The 15,316-nt window shown below is 42.2% G+C and overlaps 1 protein-coding gene across 1 annotated transcript in view; it reads left to right on the forward strand.

Annotated features, from left to right (window-relative positions):
- nkain2 (sodium/potassium transporting ATPase interacting 2) overlaps positions 1 to 15,316 on the forward strand; it is a 398,362-nt gene that overhangs the window by 370,428 nt on the left and 12,618 nt on the right. Inside the window, exon 6 of the mRNA XM_033021198.1 lies at positions 9,472 to 9,553. Coding sequence (XP_032877089.1) covers positions 9,472 to 9,553 — 82 coding nt within the window. The remainder of the gene's footprint in view (positions 1 to 9,471; positions 9,554 to 15,316) is intronic.

The raw sequence follows: 15,316 nt of genomic DNA on the forward strand, positions 1-15,316 counted from the left end.
TGTCCTAGAGTCTCCCACTGATGGAATCATGCTTTCCACATCCATTCTATCCAGGCCTTTCACTAGTCGGTAGGTTTTACCCCCCTCTTACTAATAAAATTCAGCGAGTACAGGCTCATCATATGTTAACCCAATCATTCCTGCAATCATTCTCGTGAACCTCCTCTGAACCCTCTCCAATACCAGCACATTCTTCCTCAGATATGGGGCCTAAAACTGTTCACAATACTCCAATTGCAATCTGACCAGTGCCATATAAAGCATCAGCATTGCATCCCTGTTTTTGTATCTTAGCCCTCTTAAAATAAATGCTAGCATTGCATTTGCCTTCCTTACTACCGATTCGACTTGCAAATTAACTTTTAGTGAATCGAGCACTCCCAAGTTCCTTTGCACCTCCGATTTCTAAATTATCTAAATTTCAACGTCTCGGTACCATGATGTTTTTTCCTGGTAATTGCAGATGTTAAATAGGCAATCATACTGTTGCAATGGTAATCTGAAATCCACGCTGTACCTTGGTACACTGCATTCAGAAAGTATTCAGACCCCTTCACTTTTTCCTCATTTTGTTACCTTACAGCCTAAAAGGCCTGTCCCACATGGCCGGCATTTACTTGACAGGCCGGTAGTGACTGACGCGCGACGTTCGCACGCGTCATCATGCGTCCGCACAGCTGTCCGCACATGACGTCATTTGAAGATAGACACAAAATGCTGGAGTAACTCAGCGGGACTGGCAGCATCTCTGGAGAGAAGCAATGGGTGATGTTTCGGGTCGAGACTCTTCTTCAGTCTGAAGAAGGGTCTCGACCCGAAACGTCACCCATTGCTTCTCTCCAGAGATGCTGCCGGTCCCGCTGAGTTACTCCAGCATTTTGTGTCTATCTCCAATCGTCTTGGCCCCGCTCTGGGAGTAGGAGTAGGGACGGATCCGGATCCGCTACGGCCGTGAGCACCAGGCCGAGCTCAGCGATCGTTTGCCTGCTTCTGCTGCTGTTGGAGGTGAGACGTTGCGTCTTGGGCCTATCCCACTTTGGCCGTCAGTTATGCGACAGGCCGGTGGCGCGCGAAGATTTCGTGCAGGACGAAGTCCACACTCCTTCACGCCACTCCACACTCCTCGACACCACTCCATGCACCCGTCCCGCGCCACCCACGCGCTACCCACACGCTAGCAATTCGCGTAAATGGCGTGCGAATGACGGCCAAGTGGGACAGGCCCTTTATTCTAAAATGGATTAAATTCATTTTTTTAATCATCAATCTATGCACAAAACCCCAAAATAAAAAAAGCAAAAACAGGTGTTTTTGCAAAGTAATTAAAAAATAAATAACTGAAATATCACATTTACATAAGTATTCAGACCCTTTACTCAGTACTTCGTTGAGGCACCTTTGGCAGCGATTACATCCTCAAGTCTTCTTGGGTATGACGCTACAAGCTTGGCACACCTGTATTTGGGTAATTTCTTCCATTCTTCTCTGCAGATCCTCTCAAGCTCTGTTTGGGTTGGATGGGGAGTGTCGATGCACAGCTATTTTCAGGTCCCTCCAGAGATATTCGATTGGGTTCAAGTCTGGGCTCTGGCTGGGCCACTCAAGGACATTCACAGACTTGTCACAAAGCCACTCCTGCATTGTCTTGGCTGTGTGCTTAGGGTCGTTGACCTGTTGGAAGGTAAACCTCTGCCCCAGTCTGAGGTCCAGAACGCTCTGGAGCAGGTTTTCATCAAGGATCTCTCTGTACTTTGCTCCGTTCAAGTTTTCCTCGATCCTGACTAGTCTCCCAGTTCCTGCTGCTGAAAAACATCCCCACAGCATGATGTTGCCACCACCATGCTTCACCGTAGGTATGGTAATGGCCAGATGATGAGTGGTGCCTGGTTTCCTCCAGACATGACACTTGGCATTCAGGCCAAAGAGTTCAATTTTGGTTTCATCAGACCAGAGAATCTTATTTAGGTGCCTTTTGTCAAACTCTAAGTGGGCTGTAATGTGCCTTTTACTGAGGAGTGACTTCCGTCTGGCCACTCTACCATAAAGGCCTGATTTGTGGAGTGCTGCAGATATAGTTGTCCTTCTGGAAGTTTCTCCCATCTCCACAGATAAACTCAGGAGCTCTGTCAGAGTGACCATCGGGTTCTTGGTCATCTCCCTGACCAAGGCCATTCTCCCCCGACTGCTCAGTTTGGACGGGCGGCCAGCTCTATGAAGAGTCCTGGTGGTTTCAAAATTCTTCCATTTAAGACTGACGGAGGCCACTGTACTCTTCGGGACCTGCAAAGCTGCAGAAATTGTTTTATACCCTTCCCTAGATCTGTGTTTCGATACAATCCTATCTCGGAGGTCTATGGGCAATTCCTTCATCTTCATGGCTTGGTTTTTGCTCTGACATGCACTGTCATACTGTGGGGCCTTATATAGACAGGTGTGTGCCTTTCCAAATCATGTACAATCAATTTAATTTACCACTGGTGGACTCCAATCAAGTTGTAGAAACATCTCAAGGATAATCAATGGAAACAGGATGCACCTAAGCTCAATTTTGAGTGTCATAGCAAAGGGTATGAATACTTATGTAAATGTGATATTTCAGTTATTTATTTTTAATTATTTTGCAAACATTTCTAAACACCTGTTTTCCCTTTTTTATTATGAGGTTTTGTGTGTAGATTGTTGATTTAAAAAAAAAAGAATTTAATCCATTTTAAAGTAAGGCTGTAACGTAACAAAATGTGGAAAAAGTGAAGGGGTCTGAATACTTTCTGAATGCACTGTATATAGGACAATAAAGTATAATTGAATGGAATCTTCGAATACTAGAAATGCTCACTTCAAAAAGTTGTGCCCTCTCTTGTCCTCTTAATGGATGTACTGGAAATCCTATCCTTCAGATTAATGATTTATCCTTTTAATGTTAGAAAACGTGTAGAAAGCTCAACTGTAATAGATTAATAAAGCATCAAGAACATTGGAGCCTCTCTTGATCATGGATAAACAACAAAATTGCTGGCTATATCAAACATCAATCAAATATTTCACCCAAATATGCCAGGTACCTCAAGTGCAATACCACACAAGAACAACCGTATATAAAATTAATGTTTATCTTCAATTCAAATAGTTTTTTTCCTCACAGCTTTATAATTCTTGAGAAAGAATAATGTATAATTTCAAAGGTACACAAAAAGGCTGGAGAAACTCAGCGGGTGCAGCAGCATCTATGGAGCGAAGGAAATAGGCGATGTTTCGGGCCGAAACCCTTCTTCAGACTGATGGGGGGTGGGGGGGAGAAGGAAGGAAAAAGGGAGGAGGAGGAGCCCGAGGGCGGGGGGATGGGAGGAGACAGCTCGAGGGTTAAGGAAGGGGAGGAGACAGCAAGGGCTAGCAAAATTGGGAGAATTCAACGTTCATGCCATCCGGACGCAAGCAAACCAGGCGGAATATGAGGTGCTGTTCCTCCAATTTCCGGTGTTGCTCACTCTGGCAATGGAGGAGACCCAGGACAGAGAGGTCGGATTGGGAATGGGAGGGGGAGTTGAAGTGCTGAGCCACCGGGAGTTCAGGTAGGTTATTGCGGACTGAGCGGAGGTGTTCGGCGAAACGATCGCCCAACCTCCGCTTAGTCTCCCCGATGTAAATCAGCTGACATCTAGAGCAGCGGATGCAGTAGATGAGGTTGGAGGAGATACAGGTGAACCTTTGTCGCACCTGGAACGACTGCTTGGGTCCTTGAATGGAGTCGAGGGAGGAAGTGAAGGGACAGGTGTTGCATTTCTTGCGGTTGCAACGGAAAGTGCCCGGGGAGGGGGTGGTACGGGAGGGAAGGGAATAATTGACAAGGGAGTTGCGGAGGGAGCGGTCTTTGCGGAAGACAGACATAGGGAGAGATGGGAAGATGTGGCGAGTGGTGGGGTCACGTTGGAGGTGGCGGAAATGGCAGAGGATTATGTGTTGTATTTGCCGGCTGGTGGGGTGAAAGGTGAGGACTAGGGGGACTCTGCCCTTGTTGCGAGTGCGGGGATGGGGAGAGAGAGCAGTGTTGCGGGGTATGGATGAGACCCTGGTGTGAGCCTCATCTATGGTGGCGGAGGGGAATCCCCGTTCCCTGAAGAACGAGGACATTTCCGATGCCCTGGTGTGGAACGTCTCATCCTGGGAACAGATGCGGCGTAGGCATATAATTTATGAAAATGTATAATTTCAAGTCTATTCTCATTTTGTAAGGCAATTCAGTTATTTAATTCATATTCAGCCCCAACTACCTAGAATGCACCTCACCCCCAACACACCAAACCAGTTATTACCACAGTGCAGAACTTTGACATACAGTATTCTTGGCTGAATAGAAACAATGTGTGATACATGTTCAGAAAGAGGCATTCTTGAGCTATATTCACCATAGGGTTTTTATTAAGCTTGCATGGAAGTACTCCCACTCATCAGTTAGTTTAACAAATGTTTCGTAGGAACTTAAAAACATTATAAAATGTATATATTTTAACACCATTTGTCTGAGCTTTGTCAATTCCTCTGTCGTAAAATACTCCAATTACAAAATTCAAGAATCTCTGCCCTCAAACCCTATATTTATTATTTTTTAAGCCTATCCAGGTGGAAATAGTTTTGCACCATGAGTTTTGAATATATTTCAAGCTGCAGTTGACAGAAATATCTAGTTCACCCACATAAATTAATGTACATCTTTAATGGCATTATACAATTAATATCAATGAATTTTTAAATCTATGGTGATGTAAGATTCCTTTGAACTATTTTCTAAGAATATAAAGTACGATATTTATAACAGAATTACTCAAATGTAGCTGGGAGTGTGATTGCATTATCAGAAGAGATTTTTTGAAGTTTGGTTTAAAGAATAAATTTAGACTGAGTTTGGGAAAATAGAAGACAGATAAAAGCTGGGTTATATATACAATTTCTTTATACCTGTAATTAACCTCCAATGTTTTTAAGTTGGAAGATTTTACATGTGCTTAGAACAATGTTGACACAGGAGGAAAATTGGTTATTGATTACTGCATTCATAATTAATGAAACTATTGCAAAATGCTTTCAAAATTCAACAACATATATTTATATGCAAAAACTAATCAGAGCAGAGCGAAGATGACTTGAACATTTCAATCTCACTTCTTGGAGGATTAGTCTTGTTTGGTTTTGGACAGTTGGGTGATAACGTTTCAATCCTTTAGTGATAGAAGCCTTTTTTGGTTGGGGGGGGGGGGGTGATTGGTGGGGAGGAGAGGAGGTCGGTTTGATTATGTTAATTTAATGCCCACGGGTGCTATTCAGGACTAGCAATCTTTGCCTGCTTGAAATAAATTTAATTAAAATCATCATATTTTCTCAGTCATTAAATGAATACAATTATTTTTGCATTTTATAGGAATTCACAAAAAATTATAACACTAGTCGTGCTCTTAATTTTACTCCATGAAGGGCTCTCTTGCAAATGAATCAAATTATGTTAAATTAAGGCTAATTTTCTCCAATGTACCAATTGAGATTTTTGTTTGGCTGCCATGCACACCTTAATTAGAAATATAGGAACAAATGAACCGGAGAAGCCACTTAGTCTTTTGATCTGGCACCTAACTTCAAAAATTGCATAATCCTTAATGTTGTTAGTGAATCAAAAATCTCAGTTAAAATTAACAATTAAACAAGCACATTCTGGTAAATGTACACCACATTCTCTCGAAACCCAGTGAGTCTTTTCAGGGTCTTTTCAGGGTGTTGTGGTGCACAGGATCACTCACATGCTGTCTGTTCTTCAGATCGAGCAGAATCACAAACTATCTTACATTTGCAGTGTGAAAGGATCTATTCACCTGGTTACATGCGATCCTCGCAGTCTCTCCAATGCAACCAATCACAGCATTCTTATACGCATTTTAAGATAAGCTGCAGCATTTTCATCCAATCCACAGACATGCAGTTACCAGCAATCAGGTACAGAGGAACTTGTGATCAGTCATTTCTGACATCATTAACTGATCAATATTGTCAGTGTGATGACCCCATATGGTCACACGGTGTGTTTCCATTCCTTAAGTATGGAGCTCCACTAACCAGGCCTCAGATTAACCTGGCATCATCGTCGGAGGCCTTCAGGAACCATCTCCGCTATTACCCTGGAGCTGGTTCTGTTTTCTCTACATGCACCATTGCCAATGCTGTAAATCTGACATATCTCGTTACTGATGATGTTACCTTGAGCAAAGGTGTGCTTTTGCACATAGATGTGCTGCAAGCATTGAAGAAAATACTACAGAATCTGTCTCTTTTCTTGTCCTGTGTCACCAGCAAATCTGTTGCCCAACTTAGAATTGTTATTACAAAATGTTTAACTACAGCATCATGCTAATTCTTCTCTAATCGTATTAACCGCCATAGTCCAAATTCCAATTGCACAGTTGTGAGTACTTCAGGTAAGATATACCAATGTCATTGTATAGTTACAAATTAGGTACAATATAGCAAAATAAAAGCAAGGAAGTGTGTCTTAATGACCTCGTCCAGTAGCTCTGACACCCACCATCATAAAGTGCTTCAAGAGATCAAGACATCATAACTTAATCCAACCAGATGGCCTTGATCACCTGCTATTCACTAACCATCACAAAAGATCCATGTCAGATGCCATTTACCTGGCCCTTCACTCATTGCTGTAACATTTTGATGTATTCAAGAGAGAGTTAGATATAGCTCTTAGGGCTAATGGAATTAAGGGATATAGGGAGAAAACAGGAACAGGGTACTGATTTTGGATGATCAGCCATGATCATATTGAATGGCAGTGCTGGCTCAAAAGGCCAAATGGCCGACTCCTGCATCTATCTTCTATGTTTCTAACATCTGGATAACAAAGACAAGTACATCATACACCTGTTTACTGACTATAGTTCCACCTACAATTCCATAATTTCAACCAAACACGGCTTCAAACTCCTGTACCAAGAAGTCAGCATCCTCTCTGCAACTGAATCCTCACCTTCATGATCCAATTAGTGAGAACAAGTAACAAAATATCCTCCACAATAATTCTCAACACTGGTGCCCCACAAGGGCATGTTCTTTACTATGTTCTTTACTATACTCCCTATACACTCACGACTGTGTGGCCAAAGTTTGCTCTCACTTCATTTACAAGTTTGCAGATGATGCCACCGTAGTGGGCCTGATCTTGAACAAGATGGAGTACAAGAATGAGATATAGAGCTTAGTAATATGGTGCCATGACAACTACCTCTATCTTCCTCAATGTCAGCAAGATGAAGAAGCTAGTGATTGACTTTAGGAAAAAGGGTGGGATACACGCCACAGTCATTATCAATCATGCTGAAATGGAGAAGGTCGAGAACTTCATTTTCCTGGATATATGACCAATAATTTGATCTGGTCCAACCAAATTGACTCATAACGTCTACTTCTAATTCTTAAGAGCACGAAGGAAAGTTGGCATGTCTCCATCAACTCTTGCCAATTTCTATAGTTGCACTAGTGAGAGCAGCCCATTGTGATGCATCGCGGCTTGGTTTGCCAACCACTCCACCTAAGGCTGCAAGAAGTTGAAGACAGTTGAAGATGCAGCCTTGTACATCACACAAACCAAACTCCCCCACCTGCCATTGACTCCATCTATACCTCACCTCAGAAAACAGCCAACATAATCACGAACCTCTCTCATCCTGTCAGAAAGCTTGAAAGTATGTACCGCCAAATACTGAAGTAGCTTTTTTTTCTAATGTTATCAGACTACTAAGCAGACCTCTTGTAAGCTAAGGGTTTAGTCTCAATCTTCCAACCTACCTCTAATCAACCCTTGCACTTTTTCTGTTTTTATCTGCACTTTCTCTGAAACGTTAACACAGTAACGCTGCATCTTTTTATTCTGCACTCTGGGTAATGTTTTCTTTGCACAACCTGTTGTATTGTACTTGAATATGGCTTGATTGTGCTCATATAGTACAATTTGACGGGAGAGTATACAAAACAAAGATTTTCATTATCTCTTGGTATGTGCGACAAAATAAACCAATACAATCTACTTTTTTTATGGATCAGTAATGTAGGGTAAGAAAACTTGCTTAAAAGCTTTATGATCTTGCAATACTGACCTGTAAATAAGAGGTCAGATGGTATTGATTTATTTTTGGCACAAAACCGGGCAAAATAAGGTGAACTCAGAACAGATCTGGCTGGATTTAACTAAGCACCCATGAGGCATCATGGATCACATAAGCAGAAGAAATGTGCACCAACATATCATTTCTCCTCTGGCATATATCTCTTTATACCATTACTATAAAGAAGGGAATGCTGGGCTCAGTATCAGGCATATTTAACAAGATGTTATCGTGGTGAAGTTGTAGGATAGCATTACATGCATATTAAGTAGCCAAATCATCATGCAATAGTCTAAACTAAATGATACCAAAACCAAAAGATCAAATCAAAGCCCTGTAATCCAGCTCTAGTCATGAGTTGGTGGAAAATTAAATGGCTGATGGGAGGAGAAGGCGCCAAGGCACCAAGATGGTAAGACCCAGTGGGTGAGAATTAAAGACAAGGTTGAAATATTTACAACTATGTTCAACATGAGGTGCCAAATGGACAATTCACCTGAGAAACCCAGCATCACAGTAACCAGTTTTCAGCCAATTCAACTTACTCCATGTAATATCAAGAAATGGCTGAGAGCACCAGATATAGCCATGATAATGGAACTAACTTCCTCCTGCTGTACTGAAGAACTAGCAATGCCTCTAGCTGGCTACATTTTGAGGTGAGGGGCCATGGCTTATTGACCACTCAGAAATTTATAGCAATAGACAATAGACAATAAGTGCAGGAGTAGGCCATTCGGCCCTTCGAGCCAGCACCGCCATTCAAAGTGATCATGGCTGATCATCCCCAATCAGTACCCCGTCCTGCCTTCTCCCCATATCCCCTGAGCCATATCTAGCTCTCTTTAATTTAATTAAAGTTACCAATGGGAATTGATAAAAAAGAATAGATAGAGCATTTCCACAGGTTGGATCTGGATGGTCTTGGATGAGAAGGCATAGTATTTGAGAACCAGTTACTGAAAGAATGGCTATCTACTCAGTCATTCAGGAAAATGCATATTTATGTCTGTCAAAAGATGCAGAACAAATACACACTGGTTTATTGCCGCAAAATTGGTGTTCTCTCAGTCATTAGCAACCCAATGGAAGCCATTGCCTTGATCAACAACAATCAGTTCATCAAAACTAAAATGTGCAGATGCTGGAAATTAGAAATAAAATCTGAAAATACTGGAAACACTCAGAAGGTTAGGCAGCAACGAAGGAAAGGGAAATAAGGTTAACTTTTCAACCTGAATACCTTTCAACAGACCTGCATGAATCGACACGTTTATAGACAGAAAATATAATGGTTATTTGTTCTCCCTAACAGTTGATTTCATCGGAGGATTTGACTCATATGGCTACCAGGGCCCACAGAAAACATCTCATTTACAGTTGCAGCCCATGTATATGTAAGTACATCTTTTAGCTGAAAATGTTTCAGAACTTGTTCCATAATGCCTTCTGGAATATTTTATTACAATTGACTGCAAAGGCTGTTTTAAACTTCTGCAATCCTCCCTGAGATGAGGGTACGGAAGAAGGGTCTCGACCCGAAAAGTCACCCATTCCTTCTCTCCAGAGATGCTGCACGTCTTGCTGAGTTACTCCAGAATTTTGTGTCTATCCTCAGTGGAGACTAGCATCTGCAGTTCCTTCCTACACTGTTCTTTTCATTTTGATTGAGAATTCATGTGTTCACTTTAAACTCAACAGAGAATTCAGAGAAATCCCAATAAGATTAATGCCATTCCTTTCTCCAGTCACATTTACATAGTTTGTAACCACTCTACACATTGACAAGATTTAGTAACTCTGCCAGAATGGCTGTAATTACACCCTTCTATTAGCGGGCTGAACCAAGCTGACTAATGAATGATAGCTGTGAAGTTAACCAACATCTATCAGTCATTTGGTCTTCTGAAAGCTTCAGAATTCTACATATGCACATTAAAAGACTGAAGTCTGAGATGAGATCAGATCAGATCAGATAGTTGACCATCGAGTCCACTGATATGCTGAAGAATGGGTCAGATGAACTATGCATCAACCTTCACTTTGCAGCAGGGAGGACTGGTTTATTATTATTTGAATAGTTCTGTGTTTCTGACTCCCCAATGTTCTAAGGTGTCAGACAACAGGATAAACAGCTTACTTGCCACAAAGAACCTGTTCAAATTTTGGATGCAGAGATTAGTTCATGTTGCCTTCTGCATCTGGAAAATGCCTTGTGTGACACAACCAACAGAGAATCTGGGAAGTTGGCTGGCACCAGGATGACAAAGCTCAATATTTCACAATGTGAAAGTTGCTAAACAGCTGTAGCAGCAGTGCCAATGGTGATTTAGCTCATAGGCCCACTGTTGCAAACTTAACCAGCTTCCAAGGCTTAAGGATATCACACTTCATCTAGAACCAAGGTCAGAAGAGTTTATTTACTTTCCCTGCAATAATAAAATTTTATTTAACAATTCCCTACATTCACACACATAAGGCTTACTTACAAGTTCACTGGAATCAAATTTCTATTTAATGTCAAAGATTATATAAACTGTTAAGTTTTAATGATGTAAAAGTACAAAAAGTACAAGATTTATTTTTGTCAAGTTTCAACAAAGTTATTTCGATTTCAAAAAAAGCTTTGTATGAATAAGAGTACACCAATATCAGAGTCTTGAGAGATCATTATATCTACAAAGGTTGTAAAAACACCAATTAATTATTGGAGTAATGGAGAGTAATATTGTGACTTACACACACATATAGGAATATTAATATGAATATTATGCACTTTATTTATACGACAAGCTACTAAAGGAGTTATAGACAATAGGTGCAGGAGTAGGTTATTCGGCCCTTCGAGCCATCACCACCATTCAATGTGATCATGGCTGATCATCCCCAATCAGTACCTCGTTCCTGCCTTCTCCCCATATCCCCTGACTCCGCTATTTTTAAGAGCCCGATCTAGCTCTCTCTTGAAAGCATCCAGAGAACCTGCCTCCACCGCCCGCTGAGGCAGAGAATTCTACAGACTCACCACTCTCTGAGAGAAAAAGTGTTTCCTCGTCTCCGTTCTAAATGGCTTACTCCTTATTCTTAAACTGTGGCCCCTGGTTCTGGACTCCCCCAACATCGGGAACATGTTTCCTGCCTCTAGCGTGTCCAAGCCCTTAACAATCTTATATGTTTCAATGAGATAACCTCTCATCCTTCTAAACTCCAGAGTGTACAAGCCCAGCTGCTCCATTCTCTCAGCATATGACAGTCCTGCCATCCCGGGAATTAACCTTGTAAACCTACGCTGCACTCCCTCAATAGCAAGAATGTCCTTCCTCAAATTAGGGGACCAAAACTGCACACAATACTCCAGGTGTGGTCTCACTAGGGCTCTGTACAACTGCAGAAGGACCTCTTTGCTCCTATATTCAATTCCTCTTGTTATAGAGGCCAACATGCCATTCGCTTTCTTCACTGCCTGCTGTACCTGCATGCTTACTTTCATAGACTGATGTACAAGGACCCCCAGATCCTGTTGTACTTCTCCTTTTCCCAACTTGACGCCATTTAGATAGTAATCTGCCTTCCTGTTTTTGCTACCAAAGTGGATAACCTCACATTTATCCGCATTAAACTTCATCTGCCATGCATCTGCCCACTCCCCCAACCTGTCCAAGTCACCCTGCATTCTCATAGCATCTGGTCACCCCTATTGAAATCTCCAAACTCATCAGCTCTTCCAAACCCACTACCTGCTCCCTCGACCCTCTCCCCACTCCCTTGTTGAAGTCCTGCCTCCCTGTTCTCTGCCCCTACCTCACTAATCTCTTCAACTCCTCATTGTCCCAAGGAATTGTCCCCTCCGCTTTCAAAACTGCTGCCGTTACACCAATCTTAAAGAAACCTGGTCTTGATCCCTCCTCTCTCATTAACTACCGCCCAATCTCAAACCTCCCCTTTCTTTCAAAAACCCTGGAGCGTATCGTTGCGTTGCAACTTCATTCCCACCTCCTTGCGTATAACCTACTTGAACCCCTCCAATCTGGCTTTCGCCCCCTCCATAGCACAGAAACTGCTCTCCTCAAAGTCCTCAACGACCTCCTCACCTCTGCTGACACTGGTTCCCTCAACATCCTCATCCTCCTCGACCTGAGCGCAGCCTTCGATACAGTGAACCATAACATCCTGCTCACCAGACTCAAAGACTTCGGCATTGAAGGCTCTGCACTCAGCTGGCTCCGTTCCTACCTTTCCAACAGATCCCACTTCATCTCTCTCCACAACCACACCTCTGCTACAGCCGCGGTCACTCAAGGCGTTCCCCAAGGCTCCGTACTCGGCCCCCTCCTCTTCATCATCTTCAGACTATCAGGCCCTGGGGATTTATCAGCCTTCAGTCCCATTAGTCTATCCAACACCATTTCCTGCCTAATGTGGATTTCCTTCAGTTCCTCTGTCACCCCAGATCCTCTGGCCACTACTATATCAGGAAGATTGTTTGTGTCCTCCTTAGTGAAGACAGATCCAAAGTACCTGTTCAACTAATCTGCCATTTCCTTATTCCCCATAATAAAGACCTTTTTCGGTCTTCAAGGGTCCAACTTTGGTCTTAACTATTTTTTTTCTCCACATTCCTAAAGAAGCTTTTACTATCCTGCTTTATATTCTTGGCTAGCTTACCTTCGTACCTCATCTTTTCGCCCCGTATTGTCTTTTTGGTTATCTTCTGTTGCTCTTTAGACATTACCCAATCCTCTTGCTTCCCGCTCATCTTTGCTACGTTGTACTTCTTCGCTTTAATTTTTATACTGTCCCTGACGTCCCTTGTCAACCATGGTCGTCCCTTTCTCCCCTTGGAATCTTTCTTCCTCCTAGGAATTAACTGATCCTGCACCTTCTGTATTATTCCTAGAAACACCTGCCATTTTTGTTCCACTGTCATCCCTGCTAGTGTATCTTTCCAGTCAACTTTGGCCAGCTCCTCCCTCATGGCCCCATAGTCCCCTTTATTCAACTGCAACACTGACACCTCCGATCTACCCTTCTCCCTCTCCAATTGTAGATTAAACCTGCCTCCTAATGGCTCATTAACGTTCGAGGTCCTTTATCAAATCCGGTTCATTACATAACACTAAATCCAGAATTGCCTTCTCCCTGGTAGGCTCCAATACAAGCTGTTCTAAGAATCCATCACAAAGGCACTCTACAAAGTCCCTTTCTTGGGGTCCAGTACCAACTGGATTTTCCCAGTCTACCTGCATGTTGAAATCTCCCATAACAACCACAGCATTACTTTTACTACATGCCAATTTTAACTCCTGATTCAACTTGCGCCCTATGTCCAGGCTACTGTTTGGGGGCCTGTAGATTAGTCCCTTTTTACCCTTAGAATTCCTTAGTTCTATCCATACTGACTCCACATCTCCTGTTTCAATGTCACCCCTTGCAAGGGACTGAATTTAATTCCTCACCAACAGGGCAACCCCACCCCCTCTGCCCACCTGTCTGTCTTTTCGATAGGAGGTGTATACCCTGGCCCTCTTGCAGCCATGTCTCAGTAATTCCCACAACATCATACTTGCAGGAAGTTGCAGGAAGTATGCCAATAATGTATTGTTGATTTCTCCATACATAGAACATGATTGCTGATTTCTCTATAAATAGAACATATTCTTGATTCCCCTAACCTGGATAAAAGACTGTGCATTTACCCCATTTTATCCTCTCATGATTTAATACAACTCCATAAGATCACTCTTCAGCCTCCAGCACTCCAAGGAATAAAGCCCTAGCCTGCCCAACCTTTTCCTATTGCTCATCCCAGGTAGAAAGTTAAATGTCATTAAAGCCCATAGGCAAGCTGATTCCATGTCCACATATTCTGTTGGCAAGGGGCAGCAACAAGAAAAAGAAATGGAGGAGGTTGAGGATGGATTATTGAGGATTCCATTGGTACTGATGCAGGAACAAATAGAAAAGACCATTTTGGTGATTCTCTTGTGATGAATAGTGGCAAATAATGCAGGTCCTTGGAGATGGGCATTGAAGGAGGTTCTTGTGCTTGTCCATCCCAACGACTGCAGAAAGAACATAAATATCCAGGGAAAGGTTTACAAGGCCAGCCAGAAGGAAAACGGGAGTGGTAACTAGAGTGTTAATCTGAGTAGTTAAATCATGTTTAATGTCGTATGCACTAGTACGGTGAGATACAGGTTTAAATGAATGTCTTGCTTTCAGCAGCATGCAAATAGACTCAGACAACATATGAAAACATAAACTATACATAGTATAATAATAAATTACACATAAATTCTAGAAGATTGAAAGAAAAACTGGAAAACACTGCCATGAGAACAGATGTTGGAACTCATGGACAAGATGACATCTCAAAGGATATATTGTAAAACTGGGGGACAGCTGAAAAACATACAATGTTACCGAACATCAACTTGAAATCAAAAGAATATTAACAGTCTGAAAAGAGTGAAAACAGGGAACTGCACAATGCTGGTCTACAAAAAAAGGCACAAAGCACTGGAGTAACTCAGCAGCTCAGGCAGCACACCTGGTGAACATGGATAGGTGAGGTTTCAGGTCGGGACCCTTCTTCAGTCTGAAAAAAGGTACCACCCCGAAACGTCATCTATTCATGTTCTCCAGGGATGCTGCCTGACCCACTGAGTAACTCCAGCACTTTGAATCTGAAAAGAGTGATGGAACAAAATCACTTAATGTGACCTTAAGTAGCCAATGCCATGGAGTGAAGTGTAAAATGTTTGAATAGTACCTTGTATAAAAAATAAAGATGCTAATATCATTCCAGATTTTAGAAACAGTACAATCAACAAGTAAAGGATTTTGATTAATTTGCCCCACAATATTCAGAACACGTTTAGCATGGCATTATATTCCCTTCATTGTAGAAAGAACCAAGTACAATTTTTAATTCTGCATGATGATTCCAAGGGATGACAAGTTACAGAGGTTGAAGAGGGAACATCTCTTCCTCTTTGTTGGCTGGCCATTGGCATTGTCCTTCACTAAAATGTAGAAACATCACGGGAGTGAAGAGAGAAGCTCAGAATAATTTCTTTACTCTAATAGTGTGAGAAGCTTTGCTGCAAGATTAAGTTGAAGCAGAGGGTGTTGTGCTTTTAAATAAATGTACAGAGATA

This window comes from Amblyraja radiata, chromosome 5 (genome assembly GCF_010909765.2).
Source record: "Amblyraja radiata isolate CabotCenter1 chromosome 5, sAmbRad1.1.pri, whole genome shotgun sequence".
Taxonomy (NCBI): Eukaryota; Metazoa; Chordata; class Chondrichthyes; order Rajiformes; family Rajidae; genus Amblyraja; species Amblyraja radiata.